The sequence below is a fragment of the Oryzias latipes genome, chromosome 1 (genome assembly GCF_002234675.1).
Source record: "Oryzias latipes chromosome 1, ASM223467v1".
In the NCBI taxonomy this organism is placed as follows: Eukaryota; Metazoa; Chordata; class Actinopteri; order Beloniformes; family Adrianichthyidae; genus Oryzias; species Oryzias latipes.
In genome coordinates, this window is record NC_019859.2 from 19,482,912 (window position 1) to 19,500,963 (window position 18,052).

General features: G+C 36.7%; 1 protein-coding gene across 5 annotated transcripts; it reads right to left on the reverse strand.

Annotated features, from left to right (window-relative positions):
* Positions 1 to 1,450: 1,450 nt before the first annotated feature.
* Positions 1,451 to 16,053, reverse strand: tmem154 (transmembrane protein 154). Of its 5 annotated transcripts, none has more exons than XM_023957744.1 (11): positions 14,708 to 16,053; positions 13,980 to 14,099; positions 13,426 to 13,473; positions 11,044 to 11,109; positions 10,346 to 10,378; positions 9,271 to 9,321; positions 9,145 to 9,180; positions 8,158 to 8,328; positions 7,735 to 7,789; positions 7,551 to 7,627; positions 1,451 to 2,286 (listed from the first exon to the last, which is right to left on the reverse strand). In XM_023957744.1, exons 1-11 carry the CDS (start codon positions 14,775 to 14,777, stop codon positions 2,282 to 2,284), a joined length of 732 nt encoding a protein of 243 aa, XP_023813512.1. In that variant the 5' UTR covers positions 14,778 to 16,053; the 3' UTR covers positions 1,451 to 2,281. The 5 variants fall into 5 exon arrangements, with proteins under 5 accessions (XP_023813512.1, XP_023813510.1, XP_023813513.1 ...); XM_023957742.1 differs by having other exon boundaries at positions 10,346 to 10,381; positions 14,708 to 16,039; XM_023957745.1 differs by having other exon boundaries at positions 8,158 to 8,292; positions 10,346 to 10,381; positions 14,708 to 16,023.
* Positions 16,054 to 18,052: the final 1,999 nt, after the last annotated feature.

Below are 18,052 nucleotides of genomic sequence, written 5' to 3' on the forward strand. Positions count from 1 at the left end.
GGAGTGTTTCACCTCCATGTCCTTTCCTGTGAGTCAAATCATCTGACCACAAATGAACATCAGATGTTCAGATCTCACAGACAAAATATTAGACTGTGAATTTATCAATTTAGACAAAGCTGAAACTACTGATCAATTACAGAAGCAAATGATGCATCACACTTTTAGTTTCAAGTTTTATAACTGACTTTTTTTTAGAAGTCTAACATTTTTTTCTTGTTAGAAAAAAATCCGCCTGACGCCAAGAGATTTCTGAGATAGATACAACAGAAAACAATGGCCTGTAAATAAAAAAAAATAAAAAGTTATCATATTAGACATGACGAGAGCTGTTAGGAGCACAATGTGGTCAAAGAGTTTTAGCTCAAATGAAAGGAAAGAATTTTTCCAAAACTTTGGCAAAACCAGCCATGTTGTTTGACCTATAGTGGCTCTAAAGAAAAGAACAGAAGCAGAGCTGGAGGTAGCAGAGATGAATGTGCTGGGGTTCTCTTTGGGAGTGACCAGGATGGATAGGATCAGGAACAACTACATCAGAGGGACAGCACATGATAGGGATTTTGGAGATACAGTCAGAGAGGCCAGATTGAGATGGTTCGGACATGTTCAGGGGAGAGCCAGTGAATATATTGGTAGAAGGATGCTAGAGTCTAGAACTGCCAGGCAAGAAGTCCAGAGGAAAACCAGAGAGGAGCTTTACGGATGCAGTGAACGAAGACATGAAAGTAGCCGGTGTAAGAGTGGAGGATGAAAAAGATGAAGGAAGCTGATTCGTTGTGGTGACCCCTGAGAAGAAAAGCCGAAAGGAGAAGAAGTAGAGGGAAGACAAGCATAAACTACTGATTACGTTGATGGAATTTAATATTTGAATCAAAATCACAGACATCCATTTGTCTGAACCTGCTGTATTCCCGTTTGGGGTCTTGGTTGTTGCTGGAGACCGTTCCAGTGGTTGTTGGCTAAAAGTGTGGTACACCCAGGACAGTTTGCCAGTCCATCTCAGGGTAACACAAAGACTTACAACCACACACATGTAGACACTTGGGGCAGTTTGGAGTCACCAATTAACCTATGAAGCATGTTTTTGGACTGTGGGAGGAAGCTGGAGAAAACTTACACATGCATTAGGAGAACATGCAAACTCCACACAAAGAGTTCCTAGCAGGGATTTGAACCAAGGCCTTCTTATTGTGAGGCAAGAGCACTAACCACTACCCCACAGTGCAGCTCCATCACAATCATGAACTCTTTTCATTTTTTTTGCACAAAAATAACTGACCAAAAGTTGAAAAGTTTGTCGCTTGGGTCCACTAAGGTGAGGTTTGAGGGTCAGGATCAACTTCAACAGTTTGTGAGGATTGCATTTTAAATCAATACTTCAAATAAATAGTTATAGTTTCTTTCATTTATGTCAAAACCATGAAAGACAGACGATTTTTTTGGTCATTTTGTTTTTAGAATTTTATCTAAAACTGTGACAGAAAAACAGAAATGTTTGAAAAAAGTAAAAAATGATACATGTGTTAGGTCTTGCTGGTCACGATGATTTACAACGCAAACTCTTTAACATCTGACTGAATCACATTTTTTACACCATTAAATCTGCTTTGAACAAACACTTTGAGGGCAAACTGATAACAAAACACACACACAGCCTCTGCAAATATCAAGTATTCAGTCACAGAGTATACGTTATCCACAGTGAAATACAAACTTCACCATTAGCAGAAGGTGAGTTCAGAAAACAACAATAACTTATCAAAAAATTCTCATTTCATGAACTGAAGGCAGAATAACAATTCTTTGTGCGGCCGCTCTACACATATTTACAGACAGTTGAATCCTTTGAACCTGAGACGGCATGAATGTAGACCATGAAAAAGAAAAAGGCAGTCAGAAAATGATAAATAAAAATATCATGCTTTCACTTTTTGTACCCAATACCTGGACATTAATGTTTACTTTGCAAATTTTTGATTCACTCAGAAATATAATTGTTGCCTCCTGTGAAGCTATGTGGTGTAAAGGTTCAAATGGAACTAATTGAGTTTCCTAAACGTCTTGCTGCAACACTTCATGTTTCCATTTGCAAAAGCTGACGGCAACCATGCTTGAAGAAGAGCAAAAACCAAAGGGAACCATATTTATCTGTTGAGCCGCTGCTTGTTGCTTTCCAGGGAAGACAGTCAGGAGGTACACCTCTCAGTTTGCCAATGCGGTGAAAGGTCAAAGCCTCAACAGTCTGTCTGTCATTGTGGGTCCGTGCAAACCAGAGTGTCCTTTAACCTGGGGTGGAGGAATTACAGGAAGGTTGTTAGGAAATAAAAGCATTCATTAACCAATTAAAAGACTGCCCAACATATGAAAATATCCACTTTTACATGCATGTGAGTGTTAAATACACTCTTTTTTTGTGGAGCACCACCTGCACAACTCCACATCAGGCTGAAGTGCAAAGGTGGAGTGGTCGAGCTCTGATCAAAAGATTGCAGATTTGGTTGAAAGTATCCTTGGGAAAGACACAGAACCCCACATTGCCTCTGGTGGTTAGGGGTTGGCGTCAGTGTTCGGCAGCACAGCCACTAGCAGTGTGTGAATGTGTGTGTGTGTGAGTGAATGAGACTGTGACTGTAAAGTGCTTTATTGGGCCTTCAAAGAATGTAGTAAAGTGTGATATACGTAAATGCCAATTAGCATCACCATGAAATATTAACCTCCTAACAACTTGTGGAAAAGCCCTGCTGCTCTAAACAAAGCAGCCTGTTTGGGGTTTAGGCTCCCAGCTCTGGGATCCAGAAGGCTGAATTCTCCCACATGAAATGCACACTTCTAGTTTTTCCACAACATTTCACAACATCCTAGGTTAGAGAGTCAAGACTTTCACTTGGCCATTTCCCGAACTTGGCTTTGCAGTCCTGTTACGAACATCATTGTTTAGTGTCCTCCTGCTGAGTGTTAGGATCAGCCAAGCTAAATTTTCAGTTCAAATTTAGTTTAACTCAATTTCGTATGAGTTAATGATGATCTGCACTAATTTTTCTGTTTAGACACCTGACTACAGAACACTAAATCCAAACTCTCTCTGGAGATGAAGACTTTCTGCAGAAATGCTCTTCTTTTGTTGCCACACATTTGGAATAAAACTTGATTTAATTTTCCGTTTATTAACAGCCTGGTTAATTATTTTTTATTAAATAAATGTGCAGAAATCTGGAAATGGTTTTAAGTTTTTGTCCAAAGTTTTTTAATGATTTGTTTAAATTATAGGATGGAAATGAAAGTGCACCATAGGAGTATTTCTCATTTCTTTTAAACACTGTATAAATACATGTTATTGATCATATAAGCCTAACACTATTGTCACTTTTAGTAGTATCAGTAAAAAAAAAAGAATAGAAAAGGGAATCTAAAATGGAATCCTGATTACTGCTTCCACAATTCTAGAATGAACGATGCTGTTATGGATGAACGTTTGAAGGAGTTTGATTAACGCATGATCAAACTCTTTGACATGTTTCATGAAATGCTGTTTGTTCATTCCACTAAAAATGTTACCAACTAACTCAATAAAAAACAAAATAACTTAAATGTCACCTTTGGTTCCTTACCAGCTGACAAAACAATCAGAGATAGCCTGAGTTACATAGCCCAGGAAAAGTAGAAAGTTGAGATTGAGATGAGATAAAACTGTCCTAACAAGGAAACTCACAAACACGCAGAACAATTTGGAACAAAGTGCAGCAACAAGGAGCTTGGATAACAAAACAGCAACAGGAGAATTTCTGCGTAAAAGCAAAAACAATCTGTCAAAGCATGTAAGAATATAGGCATGAGCAACCAATAAGTCGCCACATTCCCAGCAGCAAAACCATGAATTAGATTTTTCTGTAAGAAAGTACGGTACATTTTTTAATTTATTCTTTTTCCTCATTAATAATATTGTTCTACTTGGAAGCAACAATATAACACAGTTCACCTTTATTCAACAATCCCTTTTTAAGTCTGCCCTTTCTAAAAGCACGACGAATCCACCAACAGTGTTTTTTACAATTTATTTATCTAATAAAAAAATTGATCAACAAAACCACAAACACCTAATTCTTTCCAATAAACCTCCAAAGTTGCAGTAAAATCTGCTCAGCAGCAGTGCTTTTCCTCCTTAATCTGCTGCATTTTCCGGCCTGACTCACTGTGGAATTTCTCAGGTCTGACAAACAATACCCAGCTGCTGCGGGGATGGCATCACATTGTGCAACCGCAGCAGCAACAGCCTCACATTTACTTCTGTTCTGGGATCTCTTGTGTAACCCAAAGCATACAAAGAGCCTCCCTGCTGAATGAAAGTAACCTCTGGTCCTTGCACAGCCTTGGATATAAAAGCCTGAGAAAAACGTGGTGTGTAAACGAGGTTAGTCAACAGTCAACAGAGTGGACTTCAACCTCGCCCTCAGCAGTTCTTCAGTGAATTAGACAATCCCAGGGTTCAGTTTCACCACACTTCCATGCATGCCTTTCGTAATCACAAGCAGATGTTAGGGGACTTTGTACTTTCAGACAATATCATGCGTGATGATGAACTGGTCCACAGTTCATCAGGACAAACCAGATGGTGGATCACAACAAACACAGGCTGGCTGAGAAAGTGAAGTTATTGGAGGGATTTTTTGTTACTCAGTGTTGTGTGTTAGCCATTTGAGTCTTTGATAAATGTGATATTTTGTTGGACTGACTTCTGGAAGGCAGATGAATTTGATTATTTTCCTGCATTCATGCAGGGGCATGACCCTTATACTTTTGCTTGGCTCTTGGTGGATAATTGCTCAACTGCTTTCATTCAAAATTTTCCTAACAAGCACTGACAAGACTGACGGAAAATGAGTAGAAAATGTTTCCTTAAAAGAGAAACTAATGAGTTTTCTGTCTTTTTGAATGTTTTCATTTGGTTGTTTAATACCTCCCACCTGCTTAACATCATGACTTGACATGACCGATCTGAGAGTTTGAGAAATGTTATTATACATAAAAACAAAGTGTTGGAGTTCTTTACTGGAGATCTCTAAAGTTTGTTCTGCAGTGTTCAGCAGGGCTCTGGGGTAGACAGTTGTGTATTTTTTTGTGTGTGTTTTTGATTCGATAAATGCAGGTTTCTTCCCACACTCAGCCACCCTGCCTGCCTGCATGTAAATTCATGTCAAACCTGTATTTCTACACTCAAATTCACCACTTCTAATGCAAAGGTCTGCTGTCCTGTTTGACCTCTTCTCTTTGCCTAGTATTTGCTTTTAAAGTTCTCAGTGTTCGACAAAAGATGTGTCCTTGTTTAAACTCCCACCTATCACAGCCTAAACTGCCTCTGACTATTATGCTTTATTTAGCAGATAGTTACTGCTTGACTGACTTCAAACAAATACATTTATAATTTTTTGTATATTTAAATGGTGTTAAATATTAACCTAAGTCCATCTGTAGACTTTTTAAATCACACAGTATAATATATTTTTAACAAATTAGTTTGATGGTCTTTTATTAGACGTTTCTATACTGACTAAAAACAGATTTACATTAAAATTAAGAATTATTTTGGTTACATTCAGACTTGTTCCAATTAAATGTATTACTATTTTTTAGGGGAAAAAATGTGTTAAATACTACAAGACTCTGTACCTCCTTAATCCGATAAGACTAACAATAGGAGTAAATAAGCTACATGTTAACAGAGGAGTGTAGTTATTTTAACTTATATCGTCAACTTTTTCATTGATTTCTTCAAAATTCTATGTTCATGTTTTGAAGCTACAAGAAGAAGAAAGATGTCAGGTTTGGGGGGGCATGAAGCTGTTTAAAAATACATACATGCGAGTAGGATGACACCCAGCTCTATTTTTCCAGCCAACCCAACTCCACACTACTGCCTCTATTTGCGCAGGTTGAATGCATCAATGAAGTCAAATCATGGTTCACCTCAAACTTTTTAAAACTCAATAGCAATATAAATCTGAACTTCTTCTGATAGGCACCAAATCCACCCTGAGCAAGACCAACCATTTCTCTCTTTCCATTGACGGCTCCATCATCTCTCCCTCCCCTCAGGTAAAGAGTTTGGGTGTCATCCTCGACAGGCGTCTTTCTTTCACGTCTAAACATAAACTTCATCACCCGCTCAGCCTACTTCCATCTACGCAACATACAGTAACTCTCTTCTGTTTGGTCTCCCACAAAAAACCCTCCATAAACTTCAACTGGTTCAAAATTCAGCAGCTCGTATCATCGCACGCACTCCCTCCATCAAATATGTCACACCTATCCTTAAACATTTTCACTGGCTCCCCATCCCATACCGGATTCAATACAAAATCTTGCTCTACACACTCAAAGCCTTTCACAACCTTGCACCTCCATCTCTCTCTGACCTCCTTCATAACGCCATACCTGCTCGCTCTATCCGCTCCTCTTCCTCTATCCAGTTTTCTGTCCCTTCCGCCCGTCTTGTCACCATGGGGAGCCGGGCATTCAGTTGCTCTGCTCTCCGGCTTTGGAACTCACTCCCCCCTGACCTCCGCAACACTGACACACTCCCACATTTCAAATCAAAGCTAAAAACTCATCTTTTCCAAATGGCCTGTTCACTGTAACAGTAACTTTTGCATGTTTTTATATACATTTTATTGAATTGTGTATGTATTTAAATTGTTGTTGTTTTAACAGTTTATTGTGTTTCTTATACTGTACACATGTTGTGCGGCGACCTTGAGTGCCCAGAAAGGCACCTTATAAATTAAATGTATTATTATTATTATTGGGTTGCATAGTTAATGACTTTTTGAAGCTACAAAAACCTTTTACGTTAACATTAAAACTTTTTTTATGTTGTAATTTAATGTATTTTGTTCCATTTATCACGATTTCGTTTAAAGAAGCTATTTTTTAGTGTTAATACACAACAAACGGAATCATGTTTTCCCCAAAGATTTGCTATAGATGTGGTTGAATCACTATTTAAGGCCCTCAGGAGAATTTTCAAAAATATCAAAGGACTTTATTCAAATCAGAAAGAGTTTTCAATCATGTGCAAGAGTCACTGAGGCAGAAAAGTTAGTTATATTGGCTCCTTTGCTGGGTCCTTTATAAGACTATTAAAAGGAAATATAACACATTAAAATGGCAAAAGAGAAAAGCTGTGACAAAAGGAGCTTTCTATTTTGACCTTTTTGTACGGAACAACGCTGACCTCTACAGGAAAAAATATGCAACAACATACAAATCCAGGGATCCTGACTTCTGCTTTCATGTTGGCTTCAATGTGACTCAATCCAAAAAAGTTCTGCAATAATATACTTTCAGAAATGTCATCATATCCTGTTTTAACATTTTTAGGATGATTTCTTTTTGTTTATCACGTTAAGATTTCTGTCATATGTGCCCTGTTTGTATTTCTGAGCCTTTTAATTTACGGTAAATATCTTTATTCCTCACCATAAATGAGTAACATCCATGTTTGAGTTTAATAAGACCCTCGCTCACATTCGTGTAACATAAGTATGAAAACTTACAATCTTTTGTTATCCACTGGTCAAAATCTTCCATTTCTAGTTCAAGTACAGAAGGCACGTCCTCCTCGAACATGGGCCTGTGAGACACAATGGAAATAGAAAAAAGAGTGAACAGACAATTAAATCTGTGCACATTGGTTGAAGAAAATCCTAAAAAAATAAATGTCAAGGGATGCAAACTCACATCGGCACCTTCTCTGTGCTGGGTTCGTCCAAAAATGGATCTTCTTTAACTGACGCTAAGAAAAAAGAAAAGATGATGGTAAAGACAGTGACAGATGTGAACATGCATGAATCTTCAAGTTTTACTTTTTTAATTCCACATTATTTAGTGTTTTCTATATATGACCATTCATTTTTGCGAAATATGCTCTGGAATAGCTGGACTACAAGCAGATATATTATATTTAAGCTGTGTCCATGGACAACCTTCCGTCTCTTGTTGAGTCAGGAGAGTGTTGCCTCAAGAAAAAACTTTGCTTCATGCCGTGGGACGTTTAGATTTTGAGTAATAAACAAGTTAAAGTCAAAATTCTGCTGATGTGAGTTAACGTGTGACTTTGTGGCGAATTTTGGAACGTTTTTGTAGTCAGTTGCATGGACGCACCTCTTTTTGTGGCGTTCTGTTTCCACTTGCGAATGATGAAATAACCACAAACTACCATGCAGATGAGAGTTACTATCACCACAGGAATCAGGATGAGCATGAGGGTTGAGTCTCCAGGCTCCTCTGTCGAAGAATCTGAAGATACATAGTCCAGATCATATGTTACTGGAGCTGCAAAAACAAGAGATAATATAAACCTCTTACTGCAAGCTTGAGATTTAAGATTTGTCTCTGGTAAATTAAAGTATACAGTATGGAGCGCCAAAGGTGGTTAAAGTAGCTACAGTGTGCTTTTTGAAAGGGTTTTATTACTTCGAAATAGTATTACTCCAGCAGATTTTTAAAATTATCATTCAAATAATTGCTCAAGCATTTGGTGAAAAATGTTATTTTATTTTAACCTGAAACTTGTTTAATCTTATTTGCTTCCTCTTTTTTAATTGAATTCACAATTTAATTATTTTAAGGCGCTGCTAAAATAAAAAGGAAGAAAAACAGTAAACCCAGCAAAAAATGTTTATACATGATTGCATATTCCAATTCATTAAAAAAAAAAGATTACTACAGCCAAATTTCGTCTAGTTTATTTCAATAAATAGTCAGACAATCAAAATGGCAAGAACACCTGGAGAAAATTCTGATATTTCTGATCATTGAAACAGAACTGGTTAAAAATGAACATCCAGTTATGTTGCCAATTGCTACATGGTGGAAAAAAATTGGAAATATAAAAAAAGTGTTACTAAAAATGACTCTTGGTGAGGCTAAAAGTGCTCCTTTTGATCATATACCTGTTTAAGTGAAGCTAAAAGTTATGGTGCTTTAAAAGTACTCTTAGGGGTACTCAGTGTACAGTATGTGAAGAATTACTCAGGTAAATGTAACTTATTGTTAACCACCTCTGAGCAAAACGCATATCAATTCTTAGATTGAATCATTTAGTTGTAACATGACCACATGGGTTCAAAAAACAACCCAGGTTTGTACCTTCTTCTGATAAAGGATCCTCTGCACTCCCCTCAGCTGTAAGTGCAGGAAAACATAAAGTATGTTCAGTGGCGTGGTTGTGGAAACGCAGTTTTTCATAAAGAGGAGAGTGATGAATGTATTTACTTGCACTTGAACTGGCTTCATCTAAAGTGGTGGGACTTCTTGTACTTGCATCTGGAGGAAGTAAAAAAAAATGGTTATGGCTCTTAGACATCATTATATAGAATGCAATTTTTGGGCACATTTGCCAAGTAAAATTGTAAACCAAATAGGGACCAAAAAGGAAAGGTGAACTGGTTTCAGCCAACCAAACTCAAAGGCAGTGTCAAAGAAATAAAGAATTATCTGAAATTTGGTGAAAATAGCCATTCATCAAGCAAAAACAATATGTACCCGCTATATTTTCATGTTTTTCTGACATTTAGTCTGCCTAAATTTGACACGTAAATGTACTAACTTCAAAACATCAGCTACCCAGTTTCTATGCACTGCAGCTGTTGCCAGGTATTCTGGGATATCTCAGCAGTAAGACAGAACTTTATGGTAAAAAGGAACATTCATGCTTTTTTTGGCAATGGATGAATGCTACAAATAATTTATGTAGTATTACTATAAAATACAACTCATTCTAGCTGAGTAAGAGTGCTCATCCCAAATACTAAAACTTGTAGCTTTTTTAGTTAAATTTTAGGGTTTCATGTAAGTGCATCTACATTTAGCTTATGTAAAAACTCAAATAAAAAAAAAAAACGATTTCCTCTGCGTTGAACTTTTTCTCATTTATGCTGTACATCACCGTTTGAAAACATTGCATGAATCAAAAACATCCATTGAAAAGATTTGGGTAAAACAAATGTATAATATTTATTTTAAACTTCTAACTTGAATTTTTTTCTTCCTACCAAAAGTCTTCTACATCATTATCTACAAGTTTTATTAATAGTGACAAGATATGTGAATCTTTTTAAAAAAAAAAAGTAATAAATAAAAAATAAGCAATCGTTATCTCATAAACTGCCACTGAATAAAAATGTCAATAATTGTGTTGCGTGTAGTTCTTATTATTTTGCATTGTATCTGGCTCTTCTGGTTAGAGAGGGTCCCCCAATTTGTCTTTTGTAATTAAGTAATAAAGAAAAGAAAAACTATACAGTATCTAATTAAACTACTGCTGATATTTGTCATTTATAGTTCTTACCATCTGGCAGATTTTCTGTGCTTTCTGCCAGGTCTTCTGGTTGTGGGGAAATTGTGGCAAAAAAACCAAAACATTCTGTTACTTGGGACACAGTCGATGATCCATGGCAACATGTCAATTATTTCAAAGGCAAATCACTCACACTGAAAAATTGCAAAGTTTTAACAGTATTTTATAAGAACAAAACAAATTCAACAAAAATAAAGTCAGAAAATATTAAAAGTTTGCTTAACTCTTATCGACACAAAAATGTTTACTTTAAAATATTGTAAAGTTCACTAATTAGACAAGATGGAACAATAAAGTGATGTTGAGCTATTAGTGCACACTCTATTTAGTACCCATTAGTATTCTAGGGACTGATTGTTCCTAAATTAGAACCTCTAAAGAGTCTAGCAGAAACAAATTCCTTCTCAGTGGCACGAGAGACTGACAACATTGGGTAGAAAACGATTGTTCATGTTCTTGCTGTAGAAGCTTTTTAATCTTTCAGGGACTAACTTCATAAGTTTCATATACTGCTCTGTCTTACTCTGAAAATGAAAAATATCAACTACACGCTGTTTTGTATGTTGTGTTGTTTAAGTTATAAATACCTCAATTTAAAATGGTAACATCAATAGAAAGATAACTATTCATTCTGTCATAAACTACTGCTAAATAAAAATGTCACTAATTGTGCTATGTATAGTTCTTACCATCTTGCACAGCAGTACTTTCCGTGGTTATTTCTGTCTCTGATTGTGTTGCTAGATCACCTCCATCTGGGGATGTTAAAACATTTTGTTACTCATAGGACACTGTCATGTCACTAAAAGCAGTGATACTTACAAAAATGACAATTAAATAAAATATAAACGCACTCATGCTGAAAAACAGCAAGCTTTGATATGAATGCTCAAAACAACTTCAACAGAAAAATACTCTGAACATGTTAAAGGTTTGGGCAACTCACAGATATTGGAAAGGTTGGGAAAAAATAGGATGTTGAGCTATTAGTTCCTCACAGAATCTAGTTGGATCATTGCTGCTATTGCTGCTACAGCAGAACCATAAAGAGCTGAGCAGAAACAAATGTGCTTCAAGTTTAATTCAAAATGTTTAAAGATGAGATCCTCTGACACTGACAACAATGGCCAGAAAAAGATTTGTTCATGTTATTGCTGGTTTTTCAAGCTTCTAAATCACAAGACTGACTTTCTTGTTTTCCTATACTGTTTTGTCTCAAACAAGAAAGAAAATATATTATCTATGTTGTGTTGTTTAAGCAATAAGTGCCTCCATACAAAATAGGTTGTTAACCACTATATATTTTAATTTATAGAGTCTATAAGCACTTTCATAGTTTTAACTTATTTTATTTTATTCATTTATTCAATATAGGGACAGTAGATAGTAGCGAGGATCGGTGAGAGGAGGTTTACTCAGTGTTGACAGCTCTGATTGTCAATGAGACATTTCTTTAACTGTGTCTTGAATAAATGATATGTGTTTTAAATTTCTGATAGTGGTGTGAAGTTCTACTCAGTAGCAGCTCTAACAGAAAAGGCAGTCTGACCAAAAACACTTTTTCTGAAGGGAATGATACAGTCTCCTCTGACTGAACTCCGAGTTTTGTTGTGATCTGCTGTCCGGATGTTCACAAACTGGTGAAGAGGAGGGGATGATAAGCCATGAATGATTTTGTACATGAGACAGAGATTTGAAAATGTGACCATGTTTTCCCAACTCAGTAATCCATGTTTTTGTACTATGGACAATAGTGAAAAATGTTGGGTTTTTCATCCAAAGTTTTAACAGTTTGTTTGTACAATTTTTGGAGATGTTTTAAAGGTGTATTGCAAGCCTGTGACCAGACAGGCAAACAGTAAGTGAGAAAATCATGGAGTGCGTGTACATTTTTGCTGACTGTGTGGAGATCTGATGGCGAATGTGTCTAAAATGACTGAGGTTGAATTTGATTCTATTGCAGACCCTTTTGATGTGTGATTTGAAAGACATCTTTGAATCCATTATGACACCCAGATATTTGTATTCTGAAACAACCTGCAGCCTTTCTCCTTTTTTATTATTTATATTATTATTGGATTTGGTGATAAACCTTGCAACTGTTTTAGATGTGTTTAACTGCAAACAAGAGTACTTCAACCAAGCTGTGATGTTAACCATAGCATTGGTGAGCTTCTTAGCCACCTTAGAGGAATTACTGCCATGAACATAGACTACAGTGTCATCAGCATACATCTGCACAGAAACATCAGGACAACAGGTTGGAAGGTCATTAATGTACAGTAAAAATAACAAAGGTCCCAAAATTGATCCTTGGGGAAGACCAGTTGGCAGACTGAGAGCTGAAGATTTAAATGACTGGACTTTGACAAGTTGGGAGCGGTCAGTGAGGTAAGAGTCAATCCATTGCAGTGCATCAGAAGAAAAGTTAAAATTGCATGATTTTGACAAGACTGACTGTATGTGTGTATTTGTTGTATGTCTGATCTTGTTTGGGTTGTACTGGAACAAATTTCGTAAGTTAGTGTAAAAGCTGTACATATGACAATGAAAGGAATCTGATTCTGAAAAGGGGTAAATGCACAGAAAAAATTGGGAAAAGGGGAGTTAAGGAGAAAGAGAACGTTTTTAACATCACATTAGACTTGAGATATGCAAGATTCGATTGACTTGGACAAAATGTGTAGCTGTTCAAGGCAATAAGTAAAAAATTTGGTTTAGTTTGAGAGTTTGTTGTAAGTGCAACTACATTTAGCCAATGCAAAAACGTATTTATTTCCCTACACTTCACTCTTTCTCATCTGTGATCAACATGTATTACTTAAATCAAATTATTCGTTTAAGAGGTTTTTGGTCCAAGAAATTAAGAGGTGGTAGGAGACAAATTTCTAACTTGATTTTTTTTTTTTTACCCCAAAGTCTTGTACATTATTATCTCCATGTTTTGATTAATAATAATATCTATATGTGACTCAATTTTTTTTAAAGCAATATATAAAAACAAAGCAATTATGAATCATTATCCTAAACTGCTGCTGATTAAAAATGTCACTAATTGTGTTAGTTCTTACTTTCTTGCGTTGTATTTGGCTCTTCTTCTGTGTTGTCTGGTTGTGAATCTGAAAGACATCACATTAGACTTGAGATGAGGAAGATTTGATTGACTTGGATAGAATTTGTAGCTTTGCAAGACAATGTGTAAAATCTGGTTTAGTTCAGGTTGTTTTTGTTAGAGCAATTAGATGTGGCCAATGCAAAAATATTCTTCATAATAAAAATATACCGTATTTTCCGGACTATAAGTCGCCCTTTTTTTCATAGTTTGCAAGGGGTGCGACTTATACTCCGGAGCGACTTATAGTCCGGAAAATACGGTAATAATTCTCATATTAACAATAATATTTTCCTCTACCTTTTCTAAACATGTACGACACATTAATTGAAAAACGTTTGTTTAAAAAGTTTTTGGTCTAACAAATTAAGAGGTGGTGGGAAACAAATTTCTAACTTCATTATATTTTTCAACTAAAAGTCTTGTACTGTAATACCTGTAAGCTTTAATAATAGTGTATCAGTATGTTACTCTAATTTCTTTATATGTGATTAAAAAAAACAGCAGTATTACCATCTTGCGTGTTGTCTGAAGCTAAGTCTGAAACCTCTTCAGCCTTTTCAACATTTTCATCATTTTCAGTATTTTCAGTGTCTTCAGTGTTTTCAGCACCTTCATTGTCTTGGGAAATTGCTGCAATAAAGCAATAATAAACATTTCATGTCACTAAAAAGCAGTGAGACTTGTAAAAATGACAGTTATTTCAGAGGCAAAAGCCCTCATGCTTGATAAACTGCAAGCTTTTAACAGTGAAGGCAACAAAACTTCAACAGGAAAAATTCTAAACATCTTCAAAGTTTTGGTAACTTATCAGAAATTCACACTGTTGCAAAAGTAATTATATCGGACAAGATAAAAAAAACAAACAAAGGAATGTTGAGCAATTAGTTCCCCACAGACAGTTACAAAATTGTCTTCTATTTTTTTGGACGAGTAAGAAAGACTGGAAGAAAAATAGATATAAAAAAACAAATTTAAGTTTAAGGTGTGGTAATAAAATAGTTACAGTTCTCAGAGTAGCCATATGTTTAACAAGAGTTCAACAAAACTGAAATACTCATCAAATTAGGCTAAATTAAAGTATTGGACTTTTTTGGTGGGTTCAGTGAGAAGTAAAAATGTAAAAGAAAAAGTCTTTTTACTTCAAGTCATAAAGTCTGATAATAAAAAAAAGTCAAGTAACAGAGTATAAGTAGGGCGGAGAAGGTCGTTTTCTCCTAAACCAGAAGTGTAGTTCTTACCTGTTCTGGTCAGACTGGCCAGCAGCAGCAGCAGCAGCAGCAGAGGGGTGTTGACCCAAGCGTCTCTCATTTTACAAGTTAAAGACCCAGAAATGGTGGCATTATGCACCAACGTCTTCCTGCACTGTCACAACATTGCACTTCCTGATCTGACTTAAGGTTTCTGAAAAAAAAAGTCCCATACACACCCACAAAGTCACTCAGATAACTCACTTGGATGTGATGCAATAAGCCGTGTGCTTGTAGCCACAAGTCTGACTGTTTCTCAGCTGCAGCACAACTGCATTCCCGCCAGTTAGGTATGCACGCCAAAAAGAAGTGAGCAGAAGGCAGAGCAAACTTGGATGAAGAATGGCCTCTTCCTAAAAAGTTAAGCAAAAGGTTCCGCTCGCTCAGGTGTGTTACCCTCACCCTCATGGGGGAGTCCACTCCAAAACTGTGAACTCCTTCTGTTTTTCAGGGGAGAAGTGATTCTTAAAACCAGCTGATGCCGGATCCTTAGCCACACTGTGCGGTGAATTACTGATCATGAATCTGTGGGTCATGCTTCAGTGATTATCTCTTGGCAGTTTTTTTTTTTTTTTTTTTTCCGTTGAACGTTGGCGGGGGCATGTTCCAACACGGTGGCTGCAGCCTGAAGCGTCTGTGAACGTTGTCTCCTATCAGAGTATCAAACGTGGCATTAAAGAAAATTTTAAACTAATTTCTTGCTCAAGGATGGGAGCACACATCTAAAGAAAGTGATTCAAAATTTTTGGTTCAGTCCTCAATGAAAAATGTGAGTAAAAATCGCAGAACTTAATTGCAGACTGATTTTGCAAAACTGGGCAAAGTGTTTTTTCTTTAGTTTTTTTTTTTTCTTATTTTATTTTCAGTTTTGTGAGTCAGTAGGCCATGTTTTCCTTCTGAAGGCTGGTGCTAATAATCAGAGTACCGGTAATTGGAGCCAAATCGGTTCACAGGGTCACCACCGGGTGACTTGTTATTCAAGTGAGTCAGACCCCATTCACAACAGAAACTTTGTCCATTTCCATTTTCAGTGCTAATGCAAAATTTAGCTGAGACTGATGGGAGGACCTCTGCTTCTCAGGACATTTTATAATAAGAAAAGTTTTGAAATACAGTAACTTACAAATGAAGACATTTAAGTAAAATAAAAAAAGAAGCAAACTGAAATGAATGTGCCACTGTGGTAACACTAACAAATGTTAAAAGAAAAAAATGTCTTAGTTTTATCTACTGATCACCACAAATTTTGTAGCACGGCATCTGATCTGAACAGATATAGCACATAAAACAACCATTAACCACAGAACTGCAGTGTTGCTTGCAGTAATAAACCCTCTGAGCATCAAAGAAGAGACTGTTTGTACATTACCATTGAACCAGCAGTAAAGATATACCATGTATTGTCACTAAACATATTCCAAATCACAGACAGATTGAGTTGGGCAGAAAAACACAATGTACGTGCTAAAATACATCTCTAATTCATAGCTCTTTCTGCTATTTATTTGTCACAAAACAGACTTTTGTCTAAAGGATTGTTGTTTAAGTAGTCCAGCATTCATAAAAACAGATCAATAACAACCAAGCAACTTCAGTGTACTTGTTTTTTTGAACATCAGATGAAGATATAAAGGCCATGTCACTCAGCAACTATGTACCTTTTGCACATTTTCCACAGATAAAATTTGGGTCTTTTTGTAATACAGGCATGACATATGTAACTCATAAAGAGTTTCTTGCGTAAAAGGCCCGTACACACCGGGACGAATATTCGCCAGGCGTTATTCGCCAGCGTTTTTCGCCACGTTTTTTGTGTTCACACCCAGGCGATTTTCGCTGACGATTAGCCGAGCGAACATGCAATTTCATTCCCTGACATTAGATGGCGCTTAATGTAAACAGAAATACTCCTGTACACAAGGTGGCGCTGCGCAACTTTACGATTCTTAAAGTCGCTTTTCACTCAGAAGAAGAGAGCAAGTATTTACGCGCTTGTCAGAATAATACAAAGAAAACATGAATATTTCAAGCATCAGTAGCTCCAACTGGTACTTGGTAAGGGGATATTTAAGAATGTCCGTCATTATTTCTTCGCGGCAGTGTACTGTAGACGCTACTTGGCGTCTATCTTCTTCGCTGGTATGTGTGCTCAGCAAGGCAGTTTTGTGTTTGAGCGCCCCCAAGTTGTGTTTTACTGTAACTTCAGAAGCTCCAGACACGTGTGCAAAAGCGCAATTCTCATTGGTCGAATAGATTTCGACGCGACGCGTCGAAAAAAAAAAAAAACGAACCCGAGGCGTTTTTTTTTTTTTGACGCTTTGGCGCGTGGCGTTTTTTCGCGTCGGTGTGCACACTCACATTGGTGCCCTTTGTTTAGTCACGAGGCGTTAAACGTCGGCGAAAATCGCCGGCGAAATTCGTCCCGGTGTGAACAGGCCTTTTGTCATTTTTTTAATGTGTGCAGATGTCCGTCGAGGGTTTTTACGTACGTTCGGTTTTGAGATGTTCAAAATTTTTGGTCGGCTGAATATTGTGCAGCTTGCGCATATCTTACGTTGTTTTGCGGCAATTATTACGTAAATCGTACCCAATTAAATCTTTGCTAGATGCATGTGCAAATTTGAGGCTTCTACGATCATTCCACGTTTATGTCTAACAGACATTTCATGCATTTCCCACCCATGTATAACTTTTATATTTGTACGGCAATAGACACACCTATTTGTATTTGTATCACATTGAATTTACGTAATAGACACACAAATCAGTGCGTTCTTTGCATTGTTTATTTATACCGCTACCGTGGTTTTGACGTGGTCATTCGTGATACATCTGCGAAGATTTCACGTAAAGACCACAACTTTTCTCCCTTTTTCCATGTATATTCACGTATGACCAATTTTCATCTGTGCAATATGCGCAAAAAGTACATAGTGGCTGCGTGACATTGCTATTAAGCGATATAAGTATCTTTGTTTTTTGTTAAAACTATATAAAAGTTAAATTGTGCATTTATTTAAGCTACCGGTAAGTGTTTTTTTTTTTTAACAATTGTCAAACATCTATTTCAAACATTTGATGTTATTTAGAAAAATCAACAATAGCTTTGAGAATCTGAAGTCCTGGTTAAAGGAATAGACCAGAGACAAATGAATATAAATATGTTGAACAATCTGAAGTGTTTTGCTTGGAAGCAACCAAAGCTAACAGTCTCTCTGAGGAGCTTCTGTTCAAAATGCAAAAGAGAAATCTGATGTCTAAAACCGCTAGCCCTGCTTCAAAAAGCTGTATTTGTCTCAGTGGGTCATGTGAACTCAGCTTGTTAAGGCTGTAACT

What these genes read in the sequence shown, in the direction of transcription:
- tmem154 (XM_023957742.1), bottom strand. Translation starts at nt 14,777, where the DNA reads ATGAGAGACGCTTGGGTCAACACCCCTCTGCTGCTGCTGCTGCTGCTG. An exon ending in TTCAGACAACACGCAAGATG is followed by an intron (nt 13,474 to 13,979) that starts GTAATACTGCTG and finishes GATGTCTTTCAG; the next exon opens with ATTCACAACCAGACAACACA. An exon ending in GCCAAATACAACGCAAGAAA is followed by an intron (nt 11,110 to 13,425) that starts GTAAGAACTAAC and finishes TAACATCCCCAG; the next exon opens with ATGGAGGTGATCTAGCAACA.